Here is a 23,042-nt window from a genome sequence, read left to right on the forward strand (position 1 = left end):
TCCTAAATCATGACATGCACCACTGATACACATATCAGATGCTAAAATATTTAACACATGTTAAAATAAATTCTCCATCCCAGGGGATTAAGCTAACACAATTGAAAAATGTAGGTGTAAACCAGCAAGTATGGCACATATGTTAGTATGCAGAACCTGACTACACCTCCAGTTGTAACAACTTCTCCTGTCTGGCTTTGATTTGTAGGAGATAGATGGAGAGGGAGGGGGATTCCTGCTAATGACTTTTCTGCTGCAGAGAAGAAAAGTGTTCCTACTTACATTACCAGCCACCATTAAATTTGTTAAAAACCAGCTGGGAGACCTTTGCTCTGATCTCATTCTTTCAAGCTATGCGCATACCTAATATTGAAAAGCCACCGCTGTTCTGCCCAGAAGAAAAATGCAGCTGTCAAATGTTAGCAGATTAAATGCACCTTTTCAGCAGAACATTAAATGTGTAATTATTTTTTGTATGACTGAAGATTAATTAAATTTGTGGATACAGACTGATTGCCAAACTTTGCAGCAGTCCATCTATGTTACTAAAAATGCTGATATTTTCAGACAACATAATATGAAAAGGTGAAGCTTTGTTCATAATTATTGCCAGCATTAGCTTCAGGTTTGTATGTATGTCATTTTTCTATAAACCCAGAGTGGACTGAATAATCTATCTATCTATCTATCTATCTATCTATCTATCTATCTAATCATCTATGTCCCATGGTAAAATCTCTCTAACTTGTGTATAATGTACTTTGCTTTGTACCTTGTCAGAACAACAGAAATGGTGTTTCATACCTAACCTCAAAAAGCAAAAAGTCTCTGGCATCTATGTAATTTATTACATTTATATCTTAAACTTGATTAAAATCAGTCACCAGAATATGTATTTTCCTTTTGTTATAAAGATTTCATTGTGCTATATATTAAAAACCTTTAGGGAAATATAATTCCTACAGATGTAGTCTTGAATCTAAGAATTAGAAACAGGGTCATATAAAATATATATGTGACTATAACAAAGGTAGGCAAACTCAACTTTGAAGAAGATTTTAAAGTCTTCCAGTCTGTAGCATTTGGAAACATTTAGAACTTCAAAAATTAAAGTCTACAATGTATTTCTACCAAATGCAGTCCTCCTCTCACATTTTTGAGTATTTCTTATCACTCCCAGGAAATAATTTTAATGTTACTAAGGATTTTTTTTTCCATTAGGACATTCTTAATCACACTTTGAATATTGCAATTTTGTACTGAGTTATTGATATGATGTGGAAATCTAATTTTTTTTGGTTTGTTACTCACTGAGCTCAATAAATATAAATAATGAAAGTTATGTGCAGCTAAAGTGACTTGCAGGCTATTTACAGTCCCACTCCTGGGGCTGACTAAGATGTTTTCTTTGAACTCAGTAGACAAGAAGACAGAGGGCAATACCCAGGTCAAAGCTACCCGTGGGCAGGAAATGGACCTGCTGGAACGAGTCCAGTGATGCCACTGCCAGTTCTGCCTCTTCTGGGCCCCTTTGCAGAGCATCTCCATTAATTGCCATTTATTGGCTCTGCTGCAGCACCCCGTGAAGGTGGCTGCTGCCAGGTTTGAGAGGGTTTGCAGAGATCCAGACCAGACTGTTCCAGGATTTTGGTACAGGCATGCTCATGGAGACTCCTCATTTTGTATTGCTCTACTTAATTTGGTGGATAGTGTCACAAAGGTATCAGTAAGGAACACCTTCTCTAAATACAGGAGGGGCATTCCTCTCTAATCTGACACCAGACATAGGCATTACTAGATGAAAAGAGCTCTTTGTTCAACTTCTTTTTTATTTGTGCAAGTCCCAGGCACAGCCAGCAGCAGGTTCTCCCAGGGCACCAAGCCCAGCCCAAGGCAGAGCACAGCCATGAAGTCATGTCATTGTCTTGAGAGTGGCAGCAGGTGTAGTTTTCCTGCTGACCTCAGAGACCCCCACAATCCTGCAGAGATCCTCACAATCAGATTCTCTCTCAGCTCTCCTGTGCTGCCTGCAAACTCCTAATCCCAGAGGATGGTGTAGTGAGGGTATCTATGGCTTCAAAGATACAAATAATTTATGCTAATTTTTCTTTACAAGTGGCTGCTTCCATGGGAAGAGTCATGCCCCTATTTTCCACAAGTACAAGTACACTCCTATCCCTCATCCTGCACTGCCTCAGCTTGTTCTGTTGTATCACCTGAGACTTGAAAGCCATTAAACCAATGTGTTCATTTTTATAGAATGACAAAATCAGAAGTGCCTAGAACAGCTACAAAATTTTAAAGGAAGGTGGTACAAAATTTTAAAGGAAGGTGGTAACTTTCGGTGTGCGACAAAAGCTCTTCATTCCCTCTTGCACCACGTCCTCAGTCTCCACATTTCAGTGACCATCACAACCAGTGCAACTGGGTGCAAATAACTCTCAGTGATATTTGTGCACGTACCGTGGCTCGTGGTAGTTGAGGTAAGAGTAGTGCTCCAGCAGTTTCCAGGTGATGCCGTTGTCGTAGGAGTAGTGCAGCAGCACTCCTTCCCCGGGCTGGTCGGGCGCTTTGCAGGTGCTCAGCACTGACTTGCTGCCCAGGCGCAGTGTGAACTGCAGGAACCTGCGCCAGAATCACACAAATATTTCCAGGCTATCCTTTGCACAGTGGGTTTTTATTGTTTTATTTTGGTTTTGTTTTTCCCCTAACCAGGTTGTTTTCAGGTCTTCCCAATCTAGGCAAATTTCGATAAATGTCACTTATGGGGTTTTGTACTTGAGATTTGTTTTTATTGTCAAGTAATGCATTGTGGCACATATAGTTAAAAAAATGCCAATCATTACTGCATTTAATTATTTATTAGGCACTGAAGGGGAGGGAGAGATAGTGAATGGATCTAATCAGCTGCCACAAGCTGTCAAATAAACACAACCTTATAAATAATTAATTAGCACTTGGCTTTGACACTCAGGTTTGATATTAACATTTCATATTTTCCATCTGAGCCGTACAATAACTTCCCTCCAGTCTGTTTTGGACTCTGTTGTTTACAAAGCAGGAGGTAAAAAAGGCAAGGCTACGAAATCATTAGAAAGGCTATGAAATCATTAAAAAGGCTACCAAATCATTAAAGCATGGAACTAGGAGTTTTTTAGAAGCTTTCTTCCCTGCTAAAACAACTGGTTTAATAATAGACAAGGCGGTATCTGTAGGTGGAGGGGCCGCCCCATTTCTTCGCTCCACAGGACTCCTCCTTCGCTCTCACCTGGACTGGGAGCTGTCCAGGAAGGCGGTGATGAGCTGGCGCCTGCCGTCCTTGTTGAAGACCAGGGCCTTGCCGCTGGCCAGCACGCCGCAGCCGAAGCTGACCTCGGCCCCGCGGATGGAGTAGAAGCTGTGGTAGGAGGAGAGGCGGGAGCTGGCGAAGCTCTCGGAGATGAACATGGGGAAGGTCTGCGACGCCGTCTCGCACGCCGGCCCGGAGAAGCCCGGGTCGCACCTGTGGGGAGGAAGGGGAGAGCAGACTGGGAACCCGTCTTTGGTGGGGCTGTCTGTCACCAAAGATGGGTCTGCCTGTCAGCAAACACGGTGGCTGCAGCTGTTCGTGAACTGAGCATACCCTCAAGGTCCCTCTCAAGTCTAAAGCCCAAGAACCCCTTTGAACTTTACTTAGGTAAAGTGCATAGTGAATTATTTCTGTTAGCTAGTATTTCCTTTTTGAATTTAAAAAATGTGTATTTATGAACACCCCATGAATCTACACATAACACAGTGCAGAAATGTTTTTATTATTTTTTGGGACAGAACCCCTGCTGACATAATTACAGTTGTTCATATGAAAAATGAAAAATTGCTTTTATCTGTAGCAGACTAGATGTGGTTACAAGAAATTAAGTTACAAAAGAGAATGCCCTGTGGGTCATACTCTTGTTAATACCTAAATGTAGTTACACCAATATTAAGAATGTGCTCACTGGTTTTGAGTAAGTACCTTTTCATTTTTTAGAGTGGAATCCTTTTAACAAGCCAGACTATCAGAAAAAAGTAGAGTGCTGATCTTCTGTCCTTGAGGTATGTTAGGTTATGGGATATTAGAGCTATTAAAATTGTAATTCTTTCCCAACATTTAATACAAAAGTGATAAAGTCACAAATCACCTCTATAACCGGTATAAAGTATACATCACTGACATTTCAGTGTGCTCTGTAGCACATTTTAAGATGAACTGGAAGTTAGACACTATACCTGAAGAAAATAATAAAAGAAAATATTAAACATGCTGCTGTTTAGAAAGATTGATCTTTAGCTTTCCAGTGAGCTTTATGAATTCTGACGGTTATGCTAGTTTTATATTTAGTCATCTAAAAGAGCAAGGACTGAAATGAAAATCACTTCAACTTTCACACTACAAAGTGAACTCTGTGACAGAAATTGAACATGAGTGCTGAATATAACACTTACTTGCAGCCATTTCTAGTACACTGTCCTCGCCCTGAGCAGAATTTCAGGCAAGATGGACCAATATAAACTGCAGAGAGAGAAATCAGTTAAATGGAGGGTTATGCTATGTGGTAAAGAGAATACGCTGAATACAAAAAAGTGTACAGACCTGATCAAACAATTATTGTATTTATTTTAATCCTACTACCTGGAGAAGGTCTATGAAAGGATATAAAGCATTTGGCTGTGTCAAGGATAGTCAGGGATAATTTATTATTTAATGTGTCATGTCCATCTGTGGCTAAAGACACACTACTGTGGCCACTAGTGCTGTCTTAATTACTGTCTGTGAATGAGATCAGATAATTTGGTAGGCATTGACCTTTTTCAAAATTTTTCATTGACATTCCTTTCATCTTAGTTTGGAGATGTAATCCAATCTATATGTTGGTACTATCCAGTTTCAGTCTTGTAGATTTAAAAAATATGTCATTGCTTCTCTCATTGAAATCTACGTACTTTACTTGACTGGATGTAGGGGAATAAGAACGTGCCCTGATATGTCTTATGTAACCACTAATTTTCATACTTTTTCACTGATTCTTTTAAATGGGACCAAAGTTCACATCCTAAATGCTCAAAAATACACCAGACTACTTTTACTCTTTTGCTTCATCTTCCTCCAATGATTCCTGATTGACAGTGTTGATATTTGTAAAAAATAGGAAGGATGGAAAGATGAGAAAATGTTAGTATAATCTCTTGCACTACGAGAAAGAAAAGTTATAACTTGTGGGCAATATTATTTTAATACAAAATGTTAAAAGGCCTTAACCATTAATAGTGGCATGTTTTCTGTTGAAGCATTGCTTGGAGTTACCTACTTCCATTGTGACGTTTGGAAGAAAGAGCCACCAATTTGAAATAATCTATAAGAAGCAGTATTTCTTCCTTTTCCTAGTTTTATAATGTTGCCCATCACAGCAGGGTGTCAGCTCTCCCTAGCAGACACTCTAAATACCTCTTAGTTACTCCCTATAACTAAATTCTCATCAGATTTCATGTGATTTCTGGTTTTCTCACTTCTCGGGGTGCAAAAATTCTGTTCTGTCTGTTTGATTTTTGTCTCTTTTGAGGTCTTTTTGAGGGGGTGGTAAAAGTAGAAGGGTTAAAGATGTAATGATGTCATTCAAAATGAAATCTTTACAAAAATTGGCATTTTTCCAGAGTTTCTGAAAGATGGCCACCTTCCAGATTTCATTTAAAACTTAATTCACATAGGAAACAGTCATGAAGCTAAAAGTCAGAGTGTTGAATCTTTGAAAATCTTCCTCTCTTCAAGAATTTGAGTGGCTTGGCAATATTTACAAATTTTTTTCCTACCATACAGTGTAAAACTTCAGTATCATTGGTATTTAACAAAGGAGGCATTCAAAATCTCAGAAATATGTCTTTAAGACTCTATTTCAGTGTCAGGGTTCTGCACCTCAATTTCAGAGCAGGCACTTTCTAGGCAGATGGCTGGTAAACCTTGTCTTGAGATTGTGCACACAGGAGCATGCAGCATCCTTTCACGGAGTTGTATTTTGTTCTATAAGCAAAGGTTGTGCAGATAAATGAATTGTCAAATGATTTTCAAAATCTTGTTTTGTTCTGCTATCAGGATTGATTTCATCTTGCTGTGGTTTCTATGAACCTCTCATGAGTGTCTCCAACACAGAGTCAGCATTTTTTTAGATAGCAACTCATCTTTGCAGATACTCACAGAAATCTTTTCATCTTTATATACCTATATTTTCCCTTAATTTTACTTTCTTTTTAATGTATATCACCTCCCTAAGGAGAAGCATTAACACTATACCCAGAATGTCAAGATGATGCTACTTCCAGTTATGATTAAGAGAATAATTTTCATTACTTTTAGTGACAAAATTTCCTTAATGATATTACCTTAACAGCTTCAAGATCGTCTCGTCAATACTAGGCCTCAATATATTTTAAGAATTCTGCAAAATGTAAATATTTACCATTCCTAGGTAAATATTACCATTCCTAGGTACCATATCAAACCTTACTGGGAATCACTACAAAATTTCACAGGCTATGGTACATCAGTGTAAATCTGTAAATTACGTATTTCACACATCTAACCAAACAAATTCTGAATGTAGCTTAGCTCCAAATCTTAAGGCTAACAAGCAAGCTAAAAAACCATTTGCAGTTACTCTTAGTTAGCCCTTTCAATCACACTTATTTCTGCATTTCATACATTTAATCCTGTGTTTCTAAATACTTTTTACTGCTCTTTAAAGTGTTCCTTCTTTTTCCTGGTTTTCCTCTGTAATAAGTCATATAAATATTTATCAACATAAACTTCCCCCAGTTCTTCACATCCATTTAAAGAAAAGACATGTGAAAAATAATTTTTGAAGAGAAGAACAGTTCCCTGACACAGATGGCACTTTCCCCTGAAGATATGGCAAACAATGTAAGCTTTTGTCAGTGTTTTGGTAGCAGCATTGCTTGAAGATGGTCTTCTATGTCCAGAAGCAAAATAAGTCCCAGATGCTGCTCCTGTTGCTTAGGCTGCTGCAGTACATGTCCTTAACAGCCAGTGTGAAACCTATTTATGTAATTAGGACTAAAGAGACAGAAGAAATGCTATATTAAGCCCTGTCACTAATATTTTTCCTGGAAAGCATTCAATTAAATGTAAAAAAAAATCTATTAGACCATTGTCTTTTCTAATGGCAGACTCTCTTTCTAGCTTCAAAATTCACCTGCTACCAAATGCAACTAAGCAGAACAGAATTTAACAAACTGTAAATTCATTGACTTGTGATTGTGGAAAATATGTTTACTTTGAGCAGCATATAAAATTGACTTTTCTTCTGTGTCATGATCATGGATAAGAATACTAACTATTATCGATTGCCCACATATTTCCAAGGATTGGTCCTGTTTGCCTCCATCGAATCCTGGTGTCACTGGTTAGTGCAGCGTTGGGAAGGGGAATAGTTATTCGGTTCCACCTGAAATACACATAACAGATATTTTACACTGACAGCTATTAAGCAAAAGTATATTTTGCAGATATGTTTATGTATTCTGGAAGCTTTGTGAGCAGCTTAATTTTAAAATCTGCTCAAATGAAGCATAAATTTACAGCAGCTTTAGAAAATACAAATTAAAAATGAGAACTCCATATATCATACAGTACATGAATATTAGTTATTGTCTTGTAAAACCCAGCCATTTCTCCCCTGTAGGAATATACAAAGTTGGCAAAGACCATAAGCTCCTTTACTATAGCAGCTTCTCCATTCCCATGAATGTCTCCTAAAACTGAACCTTCAGCAGGGCTGAACTCTCTTGGTGAAAACCATCAGAGGGTGGGGAGTGGTGCAGAAGGTTTGGCATGCTGCAGTCTGGGTCATCATTCTCTATCATCCTCAGAGGCTGCACTCCCTGCACACACCAGGAGTAATGGTTCCTATGAAAATTGTATGGGACTGGGGGCTGTGTGCCATCAGGTCATACCAATGCTTCAACTGCATTTTCTTTTTGTAAGTGTTGTGGAAGTTGGGATACCAAGGGATTTTGTGCTAGGCAGAAAAATGCCACAGTTCATTTTTCAGTGAGAGCAGTAGAGAAGAGACTCAATACTGAGAAGGGTTGATACAAGAAAGTGACACTAATAACCATCTCCATCTGCAGAAGTACAGAGAATGTTCTTCACTGTAACCCAGTACTGGGATTCCACATGAGTAAATGTGGAATGTAAGTGAGTAAATGTGTCTGAGGATGTAAATACAGCTTTGGGTAGTGTTTTTTCTGGCCAAAACTTTTGTGGCTCTGACAAGGTAAAAGTTTTCTTCTTTTTATCAACATGCTGTCCAGAAGTGGGTATTTTTGTAATTTCTCTTTAGCATCAAAAATTGATTATTATGCTAAAGAAGCAGCCCCATACATTTCAAGTTTCATGACTGGGTGGCCAGGGAGCTCAGAACACTCCTCCCTTGCTGTCCCCAGGTAGTCAAAATGAATGATGACACAGAGTTGTGTGCTTTGCTGCTTTCTCCTGCCACCTGCAGCTGCCATCTCTGCTGCTGTGAGTTTTGCAGCTGTGCAGAGAGCACTCTCACCCGCTGTAGTTTTCGGAGGCGTAGATGGTGCTGTGGGGCAGGTGAGGCCCAGCACAGATCTCAGGCAGACACTCCGTGTGCAGCAGCGACCACGAGCGACCGTGGTTGGTGGAGAACTCCAAGCTGACACTGGGAACACATTGAAGGAAAGAAAGGAGAAAGACACCATGAGGGTACCTGGCAGAATTTGAATACAAAAAGTGCAAACAGGACACAAAGTTTCATGAGTGTTTAAGACTCCAAAAGTTTTTAGACTAAGGACTGCCTGAACACAGAGTTCTTGTTGGGCCACCGTCTAGCCAGCATTTTATGCTGCTGCTGTTAAAAGAACTGCATTACTTTTATATTTCATATTTCATATTGAAATAGCTTCTGATATGAGAAGAAAGCTTGGGTTAATCAGATCTAGGCAGCATCATGTGAGCACAGATGCTATGCTGTGCTATGCACAGATGCTATAACTTCCAGCTGCTAACTATGACATCTGCAGAAGGTGGCAAAAGACCACTAGCTGTTCATGTATGGGCTGTCTCTTTCCTGGGTTAAAAAAAAACCCAAATTGTTTACAACCTATAAGGAAATCCTTAGATGCCCTACACTCTAAAGACCTTGAAAAAGTAATAATAGAAAGTGCTTGATTTACCACAGATTTAGTGTTTTACTGAATTATTCTTGTAATTTCCTCCATATAATTGGCTCGTAATATTCTGTTTTAAGTAATGGAACATTATAAAAATCATAATTCATCTCCTCCATATTAAATTATTGGATTCTGAATTTTTATTTTTATGATAACTTGCTGAAAATATTACTTTATTTAAATGTACCATCACCATGATATTGTATGTATTAAAACAGTTTATGGAGGTTTTGACTAATTTATTTCAGGTTTAGCTGTGGAGATACCTTAGAGGGTCATATTTACTGCTTATATCCAGCATGAGTTTCTCACATTTGCAGTAATGAAAGCATTATGAATAATGCTGCAGACTGGCAGATGTGAAATGCTGCAGTATTTGGGAAATACAAATAGGAAAAATGGTGACCTAATGCTTCTTTAGTTATGAAGAAGCTCACTTCTCATTCAGAAATAGAAGGAAGAATATTAATCTTTCAAAATATATACTAATCTTCATCAGAAAATAGATTGAGACAGATACTTTATATAACATGTTTACTGGCCAGGAGTGTTTATAGGAAAAGTTTTCACTTTTCATGTAGGAAAATGCTGCTGCCTTCTCTTCCTATCAAATATAAGTGCAGTGCTTTGATTTTTGTTTCCCCTTGAATTCTGCTACCCTGTATGGGTACAAGAACTGTCAGTGTTAATGCAGCTCTTTCCAGCTGGAAGTAGATGCCATGGGACACAGATAAAAGCACTCATAGTCTCTTACTTTAAACTCTCAACTCTGCAAAATATAAAGTAACTTAATCCTCATAAAATATCAAGATAAATCTTCTCAAATGTACACAGTGGAAGAGGAAGAGCGGGCAGTTTGGTTTTGGGTTCTCCATCTGAAGAAGGATATTAAGAATTTTGAGAGCAGAATAAAGGATGGGCAAGATGTCCATGGCTTTGAGCACCAAGCTGGGATGGGCTGAGGAGCTGGCTTGCTCAGCCTGGTGAGGAAGGGTGAGCTACAGCAAGGAAACTCACAAGGAATTCGGAGTCAAACTCTCCTCACTAGTGTCAGGCACATTGCAAAGGACAATAATCATAAAGACATGGTTTCATAGTTTTGTAGTGTACATTAGGAAACACTTTTTCACTTGAGCAGGTGAGGTAGCACAGTGTCCATCCATGAAGAATTTTCAAGTCATGGATTTGCAGAGCCATGTCTGACCTGCCCAGTAACAATCCACCCTGCAGCAGCAGGTTTCACCAGATAACCTGCATAGGTCCCTTCTTACCAACATTTCTATGATTCTATAAAACATGGAGCCTAAAATGACTCCCTTCTTTCCCTTTCCCCATTGAAAAATTCACACTGAATGTCCAGAAGTAAAGCCAGAAAAAATGTTCTACAGACAGTGACCTCCTCACACTGATGGTCATTTAGATGAGGGTCATTTATCACCAGTCTTACTAGAATTAGATATGCTTGTGGCACCAGTAATCTCAGAGAGGCCAGCAGGGCAGGTTTCTGCTGCTGCCTTTAATGCTTTTCTCCTTACACAGTATTAAGAAGTAAATCTCATACCCATTAGAAACTGCAGCAAAAGTCACTCTGAAATCATGAGCAAATTTCAGAATAATGGGCTAAGAAAAGCAAGTTTTGACCTGGAAAGCTATTAAATGACTCTTTATTGCACATGGGATATATAAATCTGGACATGTAAAGATCAGAAGAAACATTAGCTTTTGAGCAGCTTATATTTGTCATTATTAATGGCATCCCTTCTTCTGAAAAAAGATTTACAAATCCTTATATAGATTTTATAGACCAACATATACTAGAAAGCTGATAACCAAAAGAATGATCTCTCCAGTTTTACCTGTTACCAGGTTGGTAAGTCCCACAACCCAAATTGATGGAGAACTGGATCATGTGAGTCACTGAGGAAGGGAGCACAGGAAGGACATGGAAGTAATCCACAGCCCAGACATTCCTGTTGTGGCCTTGGTGACTCTTTTGCTTCAGGCAAAATTTGGTTGCAGGAGTCTGCAGGTCCGGACTAATGACAACAGAAACCAAAGATGGCACCTTCAAAAGAAATTTAAAAAGGCTTAAATAAGTAAAAATACCATTTAAAATAAAAAACCAGCTCTAATTGTGCTGAACCAAATGTGCTGTCCTCTCTCCTTGATTAATTTTTTCTACCTTTTTAGCCACTTTTTTCCACACATGATCCCAAATAAAACCTTTTACTATTATGTGGATAGGTATTAGCACCCTGCCTACCAGTGATGCTTATCACCTCAAAGGGTTTGGTTGTAAAGGCACAGAAGAAAAGACTGCACCTCCTGTGTTCTGAGAGGGGCAGTTGTATGTTGTCAGTTTTAGTTGGGAAGGGAAGGTGATGTTTGTCCTGGAGCCTTACAGCTCACAGAAGCTGAGGCAGGGTAGGGCCATGTCTGCTCTGGATACGTGAGAATGGGGTAACAGCAGGAGTTCACAGGCATAAGGGGGGAGGATGTTATGCTGCTGAAATAAAAGAAAGCACTGCCTCACAAAGCTTAGCCTTTGTCCTAAAGCAATGTAATTAGAACTTTATTATGTCAAAAGAGGATGTCAGCTTTAAAACTGCTTGTTTTAAAAAACCTCCACAATGAATTCCATGTAATTTCAGATCCTATCTCTCCCCAAGTTTCCTAATTAATATTTTATTATTTTACAATTACAGTTTCCTTAGTTTTACAAAAGTTCTGTCCTGTCTTTCACACAGAAGCAGGCAAGGAGGGAAGCCATGCACAATGAAACAATGCAAGTGACTCAACCGAACTCAGGCCAAACACTATTGTAAACATTTGGTTTCTAAGTGCTAAAGTTACAGACAAAATGCACACAGACCTGTGCCTGAAATCAGCAGCATCTTTGCCATCAAATTTCCCTCAGACTATATAAGCACACTGCATTTCAATATCTAGCATATCTGTGGTGCACTTGTATGAAATACCAAATTTTGCCTGTTTTACAGCAGCAGAAAAAGGAGACCTCAGGGCCAGATTATTCAGGGTAGACATGGTCTAAGTGCTTCCTTGCCCTAGACAGGAAGGATCCTGAAGGCAAGTTCAAGGTCTTTATTGTCCTGCTGAGGGTGGTGGATGTGGCTGGGAGGCTGCTGCACTTTGGGCAGAGGGGATGCTGCCTGTGCACTCTGCCAGCAGCTGCCTCCCACGGCTGAGTCCGTGCCCTCGCCACTGCAGAGCCTCTCCCAGCCCTGATTCCACCAGGAATGACCCTCTCATGACCCTGCTCCTCAGCAGCACACTGTGCCTGGAAGAAGCTTGAGTGGAAACAGGAGAAATCTTTTGTGAGGAGATGTTATCCCTGAAGTTTTCAGCTAATTACTGACAAGTTTTGCTCATTGCTTTCCTGCCTGTTTCCCCAGCCCCAGCCAACACTGCACGGTCCTGCCTGGGGCTGGATGACCACCAGTACCTGCAGAGCTGTGCTGCACCAGTGCCCAACTGCTCCCAGGTCTGCACATGATTTATGTGTTTGGGAAGGTCATGTTTGAGAGTCCCTGTGGAATTCACCACACAATATTCCTGTGATGGCTTGAAAAGAGAATGATCTGTTATTAGGTTCTATTTTGTTGGGCCAGGGTTTTATGAGCCTTCAAAAGGGAACCTAATACACCCAAGGGTAGCTTAGCTATTACCTTTGGAGGAAAATAATGAGCAGGATGGCTTCTGCTGCAGTGTTAGAAACAAAAAGATTTAATAAAAGGCAAAATAGCAAACAGAAAATCCGAGCCAGGGAAAGAGGTCTGCTCCTGGTAGAAACACTTTCACAAAAGCCGTTTAGGTCTTTTGTCCTCCTCTTTTTCTACCTTATGGGCCAGGCGGGACTTTTTGGCTTCTATCCAATTAGGTGACCCCAAGGTTTTAGTGAAGTCTCTGGGGTCCTATAAGGTGGCTTTTCACCTGATCGTTGGGAGAAACTTCTGGGCTTCTTTCCTTTTTTTGGGGGACAAAGGCTAGCTTTGCCACTCTGTCATTAGGGGGCACTTTCCTACACTCCTACAATCTGTCCATTCCCAACCACCTGCTTAGTTTAAAGCAATTTACCTTGTAAGCAGCATAGGTCAGGGTATCAAGAGGTATGTGTTCCCTCCTGCCTTCAATCTTGGCATACAAGATGACATCATTTTCATGGGATTCTCCAGAATCACAAGATCCCCCTGTAGAACAGATATTTGAGTGAGAAAAAATTAATTGAAGCCCTTGTTATTGGAAAGTGGAATCATATATGCAGCCTTACTTATGAAAATAATTACAGTCAGATGCTATTTAACTTGGGATCTGAAACAAAAGAACACCATCCCTAAGGACACAGTGTATAGGAACTGTTTGATCAGATACACCATGGCAGAGATCAAGGGGGTTGACGATTACGAAAACTTCAAGTACCTCTTTTAATCAGCTTATCAAAACAATTTAAATAGAAAATGCTGTGCCTCAAGCAATACTTCTATCTGTGTGCTTTAAATCCTATTTACATAGAAATGCTCTGCTTTTGAGTTCTCATCAGTAAACTGCTGTTTACTACTCACACTTCATGCAGTCACACATGTAGGCAGTAACAGTATTTTAAATACTTCTCAGCTGATAGTTTGGCAGCTGAGAACTTCTTCTAAGTAGGAAGTGAGAAAGACTGCTGGGTACCTTATTTGTTGTGCTGCTCCTTCTACTGTCTACACCATATCCTAAAAGAGATGGCTGGCTGGATGAAATCTATTGTACCACATAAAGCATGTGTGGTAGGATTGCCCACCTGGAACAGGGCAGCATTTGAAATATCTTCCTATCAGTAGAACCCAAAATACTCACTAAGCTTCTGTGAAAGAGCAGATGTATTGGCAAATATGAGCATTACGTTCTGCATTAGAGTTACAAGATGAACATCATCACATAACGTTGGTATTGTGGAAAAGAATCTTTGAAAGCAAAGTTTCTCTGTTTTAAACAAGAATTATTAATTATTTCCCTGTATAGTATGGTTACTCCAGGTTTAAAAAAAAAATCCCAAAATAGAAATAAAAAGAGAATGAGAAAGCTTCTTTGAAAAGACTGCAGAGTACATTGCACATATTGGAGCACTTTCTCTGCCTTTTTTTTTCCTACAGCCAGCCAGCTATTGTAATGGACTACAAAAAGCAATCCAGAGAACTGGACAAGATGTGCACCTCTAATGTGTTTTATACTGTAATAAGGAACATCAATTTGTCCTTTCAAATATTCTCCTTGCCTGAGTGTACAAACAATTATTTATTTTAAAAATACAGAGAGAGTACATTTTTTCAAACAATATCCTGCTATCCTCTGTGTCTGCATTTGCTGACAACTTCTCCCCTAAGTTCAGAAGGTTGACAAAATTTCTTTCCTGTTTCTCTTGCAGGTGTTGTAATGCTTGGAAGAAATGAGAAAAAGCATCCTCTTTTTCCTGTGCTTTATTCATAATTCATGTAACACAGACGAGATGTGCAACAATTTAGGAAAACAACATGAGGTCTTCCCCTCATTAAATAAAGTGTGTTTTTTTCTTGTTGATACAGAAGGTTGCTTGTGAAGGTCACAGGTCTGTTCTCTGCTTCCTCCTTTATTATTCTATTATTCTCTTTTAAGCAAAAATCCTCACTTTCTCTAAACACGGTGTTGAGAGAATAACCTCATGGAACTTCCTTTATGTACAAAATAAAAGCTCTGGAAAAATACTGTGAGCATTAACTGCCATGTTCATGGGGATTCTGCTCTGTTGCAACATCACACTTGTGCAGTTGCACTGACAACAGCAGCAGGGAGGGGAAGTGACAGGACAGGCTGGCTCTTGGCTGCTCTCTGAGCCCTGGTAAGTGACTGATGTTGTACTTTGCCCCAGTAAGGAAGGCCCACACATGATGCTAACACCACAGCAGTGCTTTTCATGAGCGATGCCACATGTAGAACACCTCCTCCCAGACCACAGAACTCTCCCTGTCAATCTCACCCTGGGCCAACATATTAACAGATTTAGGATTTTAGGAAAGGAGTAAGAGCTTTTGAGGTGAAATGATTCCATTGGGATTCTTGGGTTCACCAGGGAAGGCTGCCCCACCTCTATGCTATTCCCATCTCATCCTTGTGTGCAACTCTTGGACTCTGATGGATTAGCACCAGGGTCCACATGGACATGACTACAGGAGGATATGAGAGGAACCTGTAAAACCTCTAAAGATGACAAAGATATGACCATCTCTTCTAAGTATGAATTAAGGGCCACTGAGTGAAATTAGTGTATACAAGACAAGAAGATGCTTCTCCACATGAGACTTGTTCAGCTGCGGAGCACTGCATAATGCAAATCTCACATGCTTCACATCTTGTACTACATTAGTAATTTATACTCACCCATACTGAAATAAAATCTCAAGTTCCCATAACCTGTGGTGTCCATGTATGGAGTACATATTTTTCTTTCTCCATCTCTGAGAAATACCATAGCTGAGCCAGATTCCAGGGTTCCACATTCAGTACCAATGACGGCTCCAAAGATATCCCACCTGCAGAGGCCAACAATAAGTGGAGAAGGTGCAGCAGCACACTACTGATAAATTAATACAAAACATGACATAGGCGTTCATTGGCACTTATGAAGTTAGCTGTTTCGACTCTTACAGAGGACAAAAAAACCACAAATGTGGTCCCTATGCCACAATTTACATATTCAATATTAGCTTTTAAACTCAGTTGACTCAACAAAGGCAAAGTTACTATAAATATTGAAAAGAATTTGGCAGAAATTATGAAAATGAGGCTTGAATAATGAAAAAATGAGGCTTTTAATGAATGCTGCTACCAAATATGTAGTGTTGTATTGTTCTACCATCTTCAATATTTTTTTCTGGTGTTAAAATGTTTAAAATTTAAATGCATTCTGATTAATTTTGCATAATAAAAGATTTATAGATCAATGAAACTTGAAAAGGCACATGTCCACCATATCTGCTCTACAAATATTAAATATGTAGGTAATAGCTGAAAATGGTCTCTTTTCATCTTTTTTGAGCATTTAGGGTAACAGTTTTTAACTAACACATGAACAGAGTATGAAAAAGACTGCTGTGTTTCTAATATGTGATGATATGATCTTTCTCAGTTTTCCAGTACAGCATTTTATCTTATTTTTATTCAGTGATAATTAAAAGAGCTGTTGCAGAATTTTCCAATTAAATATTTTACATTGAAAATACATTTTCATCATGAAAGTGATGGTTACTTCAAAACTTGATCAAAATGTTTTGAAATACTAGAAAGTGTTGAAAACCCATGCATTATTTTGGTCTGATACATTATTATTATTTATATATTATGTTGAAGTCTTAATTCATAGTTAAGTATTTAAGAATCATAAGGCTGATAAAATAATGAAATTATTTAGAATCACTAAATCCTGATAATCCAAACATTTTACCATCCAGCATAATTCAGGAGGAATGAGAAAACATGGAAGTTCAGAAATCTTTGTGGGAGGCAAAGTCTTTTCCTGTCTCCTTCTGCCAGAGACAATCTCTAGCAGGTATGTGCCATATCACAATTACAAAAACTGCCATTACAAGAACTAAACAGTCTATTTATTAGTTAAACCATTCCAATTACTTCAAAATGCATTTCTAGGATCTTCTTAAAAGCTGCCAGTTTCCCAATGGAACTAAGCTGTGACAGACTGGTGACATGCCTGTTTGGAAATCCTGCTTTAAACCTGTCAGTCATTTACACAGGAATTAGTGAGCTTAATATTACTGAAAAGCTTTATGATATAAATATAAATATTTTAATGGAAGCACAGTTTAATCTAACCCTAATTCTATTGTGCAGATTTTTTAAAGGTAATGTGCAATATAATGTGCAATATAAAACCACAATTTTGAAAATGGGTCTCCTGGGCTGAAGGCAAGTACAGAATTTAACAGTTGTGCCTACATCAACTTACACAAGAAAAAAATCTCACAATGCTCCATTGATCTTTTGTATGCTCTATTTAGCTTAATTAAAACACTCTGTAGTGACCCACAAAACAGCTCGGGGTCATGAATGATGCAGATCATGGATGTTTCCAGGGATGCTTCCTTTTAGGCAGCATAAGAAATGAAAACCAGAGAATTCTACATTTTTCTTTTTTAAAGGCACTTTAATAGAAGTACCTCAACACACTGCCAGTAAATAAAATGGAGAAGGAATCTGAGTGATGGCATGATTTAACTTTTATATTTGAACTAATTTATCCTTCACATAACTCTTGGAATTCTTCTTTATAAAACAGGTGATTTATGGATCTAAACTAGACCAATTGAACATGGAGGTCCAAAGCAAGAGAGTGCCTGCTAGGCAGCCTGACGTGGGATCTGTTCACTTTTAGGATCAGGCTCTAATTCACACAAGTAAAGAGAAGCAGAATAACAAAAGTGGAAATATACCACAGTGGAAATACATGTGGTACTTACAGCAGCAAGCCCAATCCACACAGCCTCCCACTTTAGGTGGTACATGCAAAAATCACCAACCAACTGCTTATTAAAAACAGTGATGATTCCCTCTGCCCTCATCTCCAAGAGCATTTGGTGCAGAGGAAACTGGTGGTGACCCCTATACCTGAGCTTCTATTTGCTCTCCCTTGTGAGGGATGCTTTTCCTTTCCCCTTGAGAACTGGCAGGCTCCAGCTGATGTGTCAAAGCTGTGCCTGAGAACTTCCTGCAAGCTCTCTCTTGGGTATACAGTGTTCTGTGACTGATTACAGCAAAACTGTATTTCATATATAGTTTAAGTAGCACTTAATAGCATATTTCTCTAAGAAGTGATTAAAGAAACTCACATGTATTTGCATTTATGCACAGCTCCCAACACAAATTCCAGAGAAATTTTGAAAAGAGGAACAGAAGTGGTGGCAATTTTATATAATTAGGATGTGGTCCATAACATCACCCAAGTTCGGTGTTTATTTACGGCAGCATGCAATTTAAATCTCCATTCTTATAGAACAATAGAAAGAAGGAAGTTTCTAATATAGAGTAAAATTTCCAAAGAAAAAATAGGAAAAAGGTTGTGAGGCCTTGGGCTGGCAGAGTGGGGGCAGATCAGGACCTGGCTGCTGGGACACAGAATGACAGAATTGAAGGAGGGCTGCACCCTCCCTTGCCACCTGCAGCTGGAACCAGGCACCCTGTGACAGGGAAAGTGACATTTTCCTAATCCAGAAGAAACTGTACATTTGCTAACCCAGCTTGCAAGTTGCCCAGCTTATCCTAACTAAACGCCCAGTTGTGTAGAGAAGATCTACAGACAGGGCAGATGTCCACAGAGAATACTCCCATCCTGGTTTTTCAGGATGGAATAAAGGTGGAGAGCACCTCAAATGTATCCCACATGGCCACGTAGAACACAACACAGACGCGCTCATTTTCTTCCCTTTGTCTGAAGCAGCACCTGCCGCCATTATTTGAACTGGGACAGAGTCCACGGTGAATATTTTTTCCACAAACCCCAAATATATGTATGTGTCCACAGGACATATTAGCATGTATTTCTTAAAAGGTGCTCTTCACTTTCAGCACAGCATAGGCAGCATTTGAATCAGTTGCTAATGATCTGAAGTACTTTGTAGGTTAAAATCAACATTCAGTGGAGACCCATAAATTAGCACTGTATGTTTCTCATTGCCCTGGGGTTACAGCCACTAATGATTTTTATTTTTTTTTAATAGAAAAGAATCAAGACCCTACTGAGGCTATTTTCTTTTTGTCAGAATTTATACAATGAGGTATATAAAATGAAGCTTCTTTATCAGGACGCATTTTTTAAAGCTCACTGATGTCTTGGTAAGAGTAGTAATATTGTTGTCCTAGAGAGTTTTGTTTATTTTCTGCATCCTTGTAGCTGTCCCTGCCAGATATGGCTTTACAGGGACCCTTTGAATCACAAAGTATATATTCTAAATAGAAAGAGTAAATGATCAGCCAGACCCTGAGCTCTTGCCCAGCGGGTATGGCTATGCTCTTGGTGATGCTAGATGAGAATGGACTGCAGCCTCAGCTTTCCTGCCTCCACCTTCTCCTCCTTTTCTTCCTCCAGCACCTACAGGCATCTCCATAAGCAGCAGCTCTCTCTCAGTAAAATGAGGCTCACAGCAGTGATCCAGGGATGAATTTCTCAAGGAATTTGATATCATATGGATATGAGCTTGTTAACAACACTCTGGTGTGAATTTAAAAAACAGATCACCATCACATGTTTCATTAGAATGGTTACATTAGTCATGAACACAGTATTTTTCATTAAAAACAGTGGTGACAGGATGGTCCAGAGACAAACTCTTCCTTCTTGGACTTGTTTCTTCTTAAAATTTGCAACCATGTGCTATTTACAGCATTGCTATTTATCATAGTCACAATCTTCCCTGATTACACAGCAAAGATAAAATGCAATTCCCTGTTTCCTCATCCCTGGAGTGATGCTGCTTGCCTGGGCAGGGCCCTGCTCTGGCTGGGGACACTCACCCTTTGGGCTGGTTCTCAAACTCTTCTGCCCACTGCTCCTGGGCATCCTCCATGGAGAGGTCCACGTCCCGGGTGGTGGCGAAATTGAACTCGCTGCCCTCTGTGCCGTGGAAGTAGATGGAGTTCCCATCGGACTGGCAGCTGTGCTGTGGGCAGAAGGAGCACATGGAAGCTGAGGTTACACTGGGTTTGTAGGGTGTTCACACATTGTCAGATCCCTGCTTGAGCTGTACGTTATCTAGGATTCACTAATGCCTGAAACTAAATAAAAACCAGATGGTTGTCTTGTATATTTCTTGTCCTGCCCCAACAATTATTGTGTCCTAATCTTGTACCTGCTTCCCTACGAACCCACTACAGACCATGGTTAATCTGTATTTGCAATGAAAAGCCATGTACCACATCTCTGGGTGTTTATTTCTGTTTTAAAGCATCACCCTTACGTCTGGTCCACACACAACTCTGTCTACAAATAACTTCAGTAGTATATCAAATATTTCTATGGAGATTTTGTAGGCGTAAGAGTTTTGTGCTGTGAAACGTGTCAGATCTGTGTTTGAATTTTTGCCAAAAGAGGTAGTTGTGTGTAAAATTGCTATGCATTGCCATACAGTAAACTTTGGGCCCCAAGTGTATGACTGAAAAGGCTGTATTTGCTGTATTTAGCAAATGTTATTGCATAACAAATAGCTCTAGAGGCAACGAGCAATCCCAGGGGTCCTGAGGCTGCTCCCAAACCCAGTGTCTGCTTTTCCTACTGCATTTCTGCACATTCTGCCTCAGCAACATCAAATGTGTCTGCCCCAACATGCCATGACCACCAGAACTCTCCAGGAGTGTTGGCTTGGAAGGAGCTGCCTGTGAGGTGCAAGGGGAGGTTACTGTATAGGTTTTCTTCTTTCTCCCATCCTACTTTTGCCTTCTTGTGTGTCTGGTAAAACGGCAGTCTGCCAAATCTGTGAGGCAGAAACAGGTACTAGAAGTTTCTAAAGAAGATTTACCTTGTCTTACTGCAAACAGAGCACTTTGCAGTTTTTTAAATTCTTCATGTTACAAAAAAGACTGACAAAACTTATAATTCTCTCAAACACTTCCTTTATTCATGTGTGTGTGTGTGATCTTGCTCCTTAAAATTGGAAGCTGAATTAAGGAACTATTAATTAGAATAATTCTGCATTCTTACAACACCTCAGTATTTAAAAAAGAGATACAATAATGCCAAATTGCATTGACCTTTTCAGTATTGTCTGTGCAGTGCCCTCTTGTCTCTGAACCCCTTCCTAATGCGCCAAGGGAAAATATGACAATCACATCTTCTGCACTTAAAAAGGTCATGGTAGTGTCTCATAAGGGAATAATTAGATGTTTAACAAAGAGAAAGGTGGGGCAAGGAATGAAAACTGCTCAGTACATCTTTGTCTATGGGTTTTTACGAGCAAAGTACAAAATAACATTTTTGTCATATTCTCTAACACTTTATTTATCAATGCTATAAAGTGACATAATTGAAATTCTTTTGTTGATGATTTTCAAGTATGGTTGTCAATATCTCAGCAATTAATTTATATAAAGGAACATAATTTTTATATTTCTAGAGGTGCCTGCACATTGTTAGAAAAAACTGTGAGTACTTGAAGTCTGATTTTTGTATAGAGAGTTCCTGTTCTGTACTTGAATGACAACAGCTCTGTGTTTATTAACACAGACTAAATATCACATAAAAATATAACACATTGTAAAAACTTAAAGACTTTCAACTGCTAAAATAAACGAATTGCTGTTAAAGTGTTTTTTTTTCCCCAAAGAAAGGTCAAAGCAATAGAAAGATCCTGAAGTGTTGATAATTTATCACAGAAATTAAATAGATTTTGTCACAAGTCTCCTTTCTCCTTGGTCTGTTAATGCAGCATACACACAGTACACCATATATGCCACTGAAAAGGCAGAATAATTTACACATCAAATATATTATAACTAGCAGAAATTAATGAGACAGTTTTATATCTTCTCTTTGAAAAACAGCAGTTGTACTATGCAGTTATTTATAATGGACTGAGAAATTGCTTTTGTTTACTGATTTTAACATTCACACTCGTCAGTATCGCTAACATTAGAATTTTAAGAATAATTTCTTTGTTGCACCTCTTGATTTACAGAATTTTCCTCATTTGCTGAACACAAATGAAGTATCCTTTATCTGTCAATCAATCTGCCACAAAACTCTTATTATCTGCAGGCAGCCAAATAAATACACCAAAAAGAAATATTCAGGCTAAAACTTTATTCAAATTTATACATAAACCTTCATCTCAGGAAACAAATAGCTAAAGAGATCCTACTGAGGCAGATATTAGAATTAAAAACAAGCACTGGAAAATCCTCTATAAGAGCAACTTATATCTCAGGTGTTAAGTTATATGTAAGTATGCATTTGATAGTGGGTATGTAATTAGTAATCTCTTGTCTGATGAAAACCATCTATTAAAAGAAACATAAATCAGATACAACCCCATTATCTTTTAATATTTGTACATCCTTTTGTTGTCTAGCAGAATATTTGTTGAATGGAGTTTTCATTTAGGTTGTCAAGATAAATAAATGGGCAGTTTGGCAAGGGGCGTATAAATAATTATTTATAGAGTGGTGTATGATGAACACTTTATGAAAACTCAAAATCTTGATTTATTTAATTAGTTCTATAAAGCTATATTTCTGCATTTATACACAGCTCCATAGTCTCTATGAATATGTATTTTATGCATATTTTGTGTGTTAACGAACCACACAACGTATGGCTCAGATCACAGTCTGCTCCTGTCAGCTTTGGCTCACGTGAAACAGCCACACAGAAGAGAAGTTCAGTCTGGGGTTCAACTCCCCCGTTATTCTAAATACCTGAGAAATATGTAAGAGAAGCTCATGACCTTAGTAGCCTTTAAAAAGAGTGAGAAAGAGAAACGTGCTCTAAACCCAGGTATGGATTTTGAAGAAGTTCTGAGGGAGTGCCACCATTTTCTGGTACGGTTTTGCCCCAGTGCCACCATCCAGGACCTGGGACACACCTGCCCATGGGAGAAGCAGATGTGGATGAGCTCCATGAGCTGAGCTGCCCAAGCAAGGGCCAGGACTCCTCCACTCATGACCTTATTCTCTCCCACCTGCCTGTACAACCATCACCCTCAGTTTTTTTTTTCTTTTAGCTTTCCAAGCAGTCATTATCTGTCACTGCTTTTACTGCTCTTTTTTTTACCTGATGG

The 23,042-nt window shown here is 39.1% G+C and overlaps 1 protein-coding gene across 2 annotated transcripts in view; it reads right to left on the reverse strand.

The window, feature by feature from the left end:
* The window catches only part of RELN (reelin), a 275,939-nt gene that overhangs the window by 92,369 nt on the left and 160,528 nt on the right, over positions 1-23,042 (reverse strand). For both annotated transcript variants that reach the window (XM_064421959.1, XM_064421958.1), the window contains exons 11-19: positions 19,786-19,931; positions 15,643-15,794; positions 13,324-13,436; positions 11,085-11,293; positions 8,589-8,717; positions 7,366-7,475; positions 4,465-4,531; positions 3,269-3,502; positions 2,464-2,625 (exon numbers count right to left, since the gene is read on the reverse strand). In XM_064421959.1, the coding sequence (XP_064278029.1) occupies positions 2,464-2,625; positions 3,269-3,502; positions 4,465-4,531; positions 7,366-7,475; positions 8,589-8,717; positions 11,085-11,293; positions 13,324-13,436; positions 15,643-15,794; positions 19,786-19,931 (1,322 nt within the window). The remainder of the gene's footprint in view (positions 1-2,463; positions 2,626-3,268; positions 3,503-4,464; positions 4,532-7,365; positions 7,476-8,588; positions 8,718-11,084; positions 11,294-13,323; positions 13,437-15,642; positions 15,795-19,785; positions 19,932-23,042) is intronic.

Source organism: Passer domesticus, chromosome 5, assembly GCF_036417665.1.
Source record: "Passer domesticus isolate bPasDom1 chromosome 5, bPasDom1.hap1, whole genome shotgun sequence".
Taxonomy (NCBI): Eukaryota; Metazoa; Chordata; class Aves; order Passeriformes; family Passeridae; genus Passer; species Passer domesticus.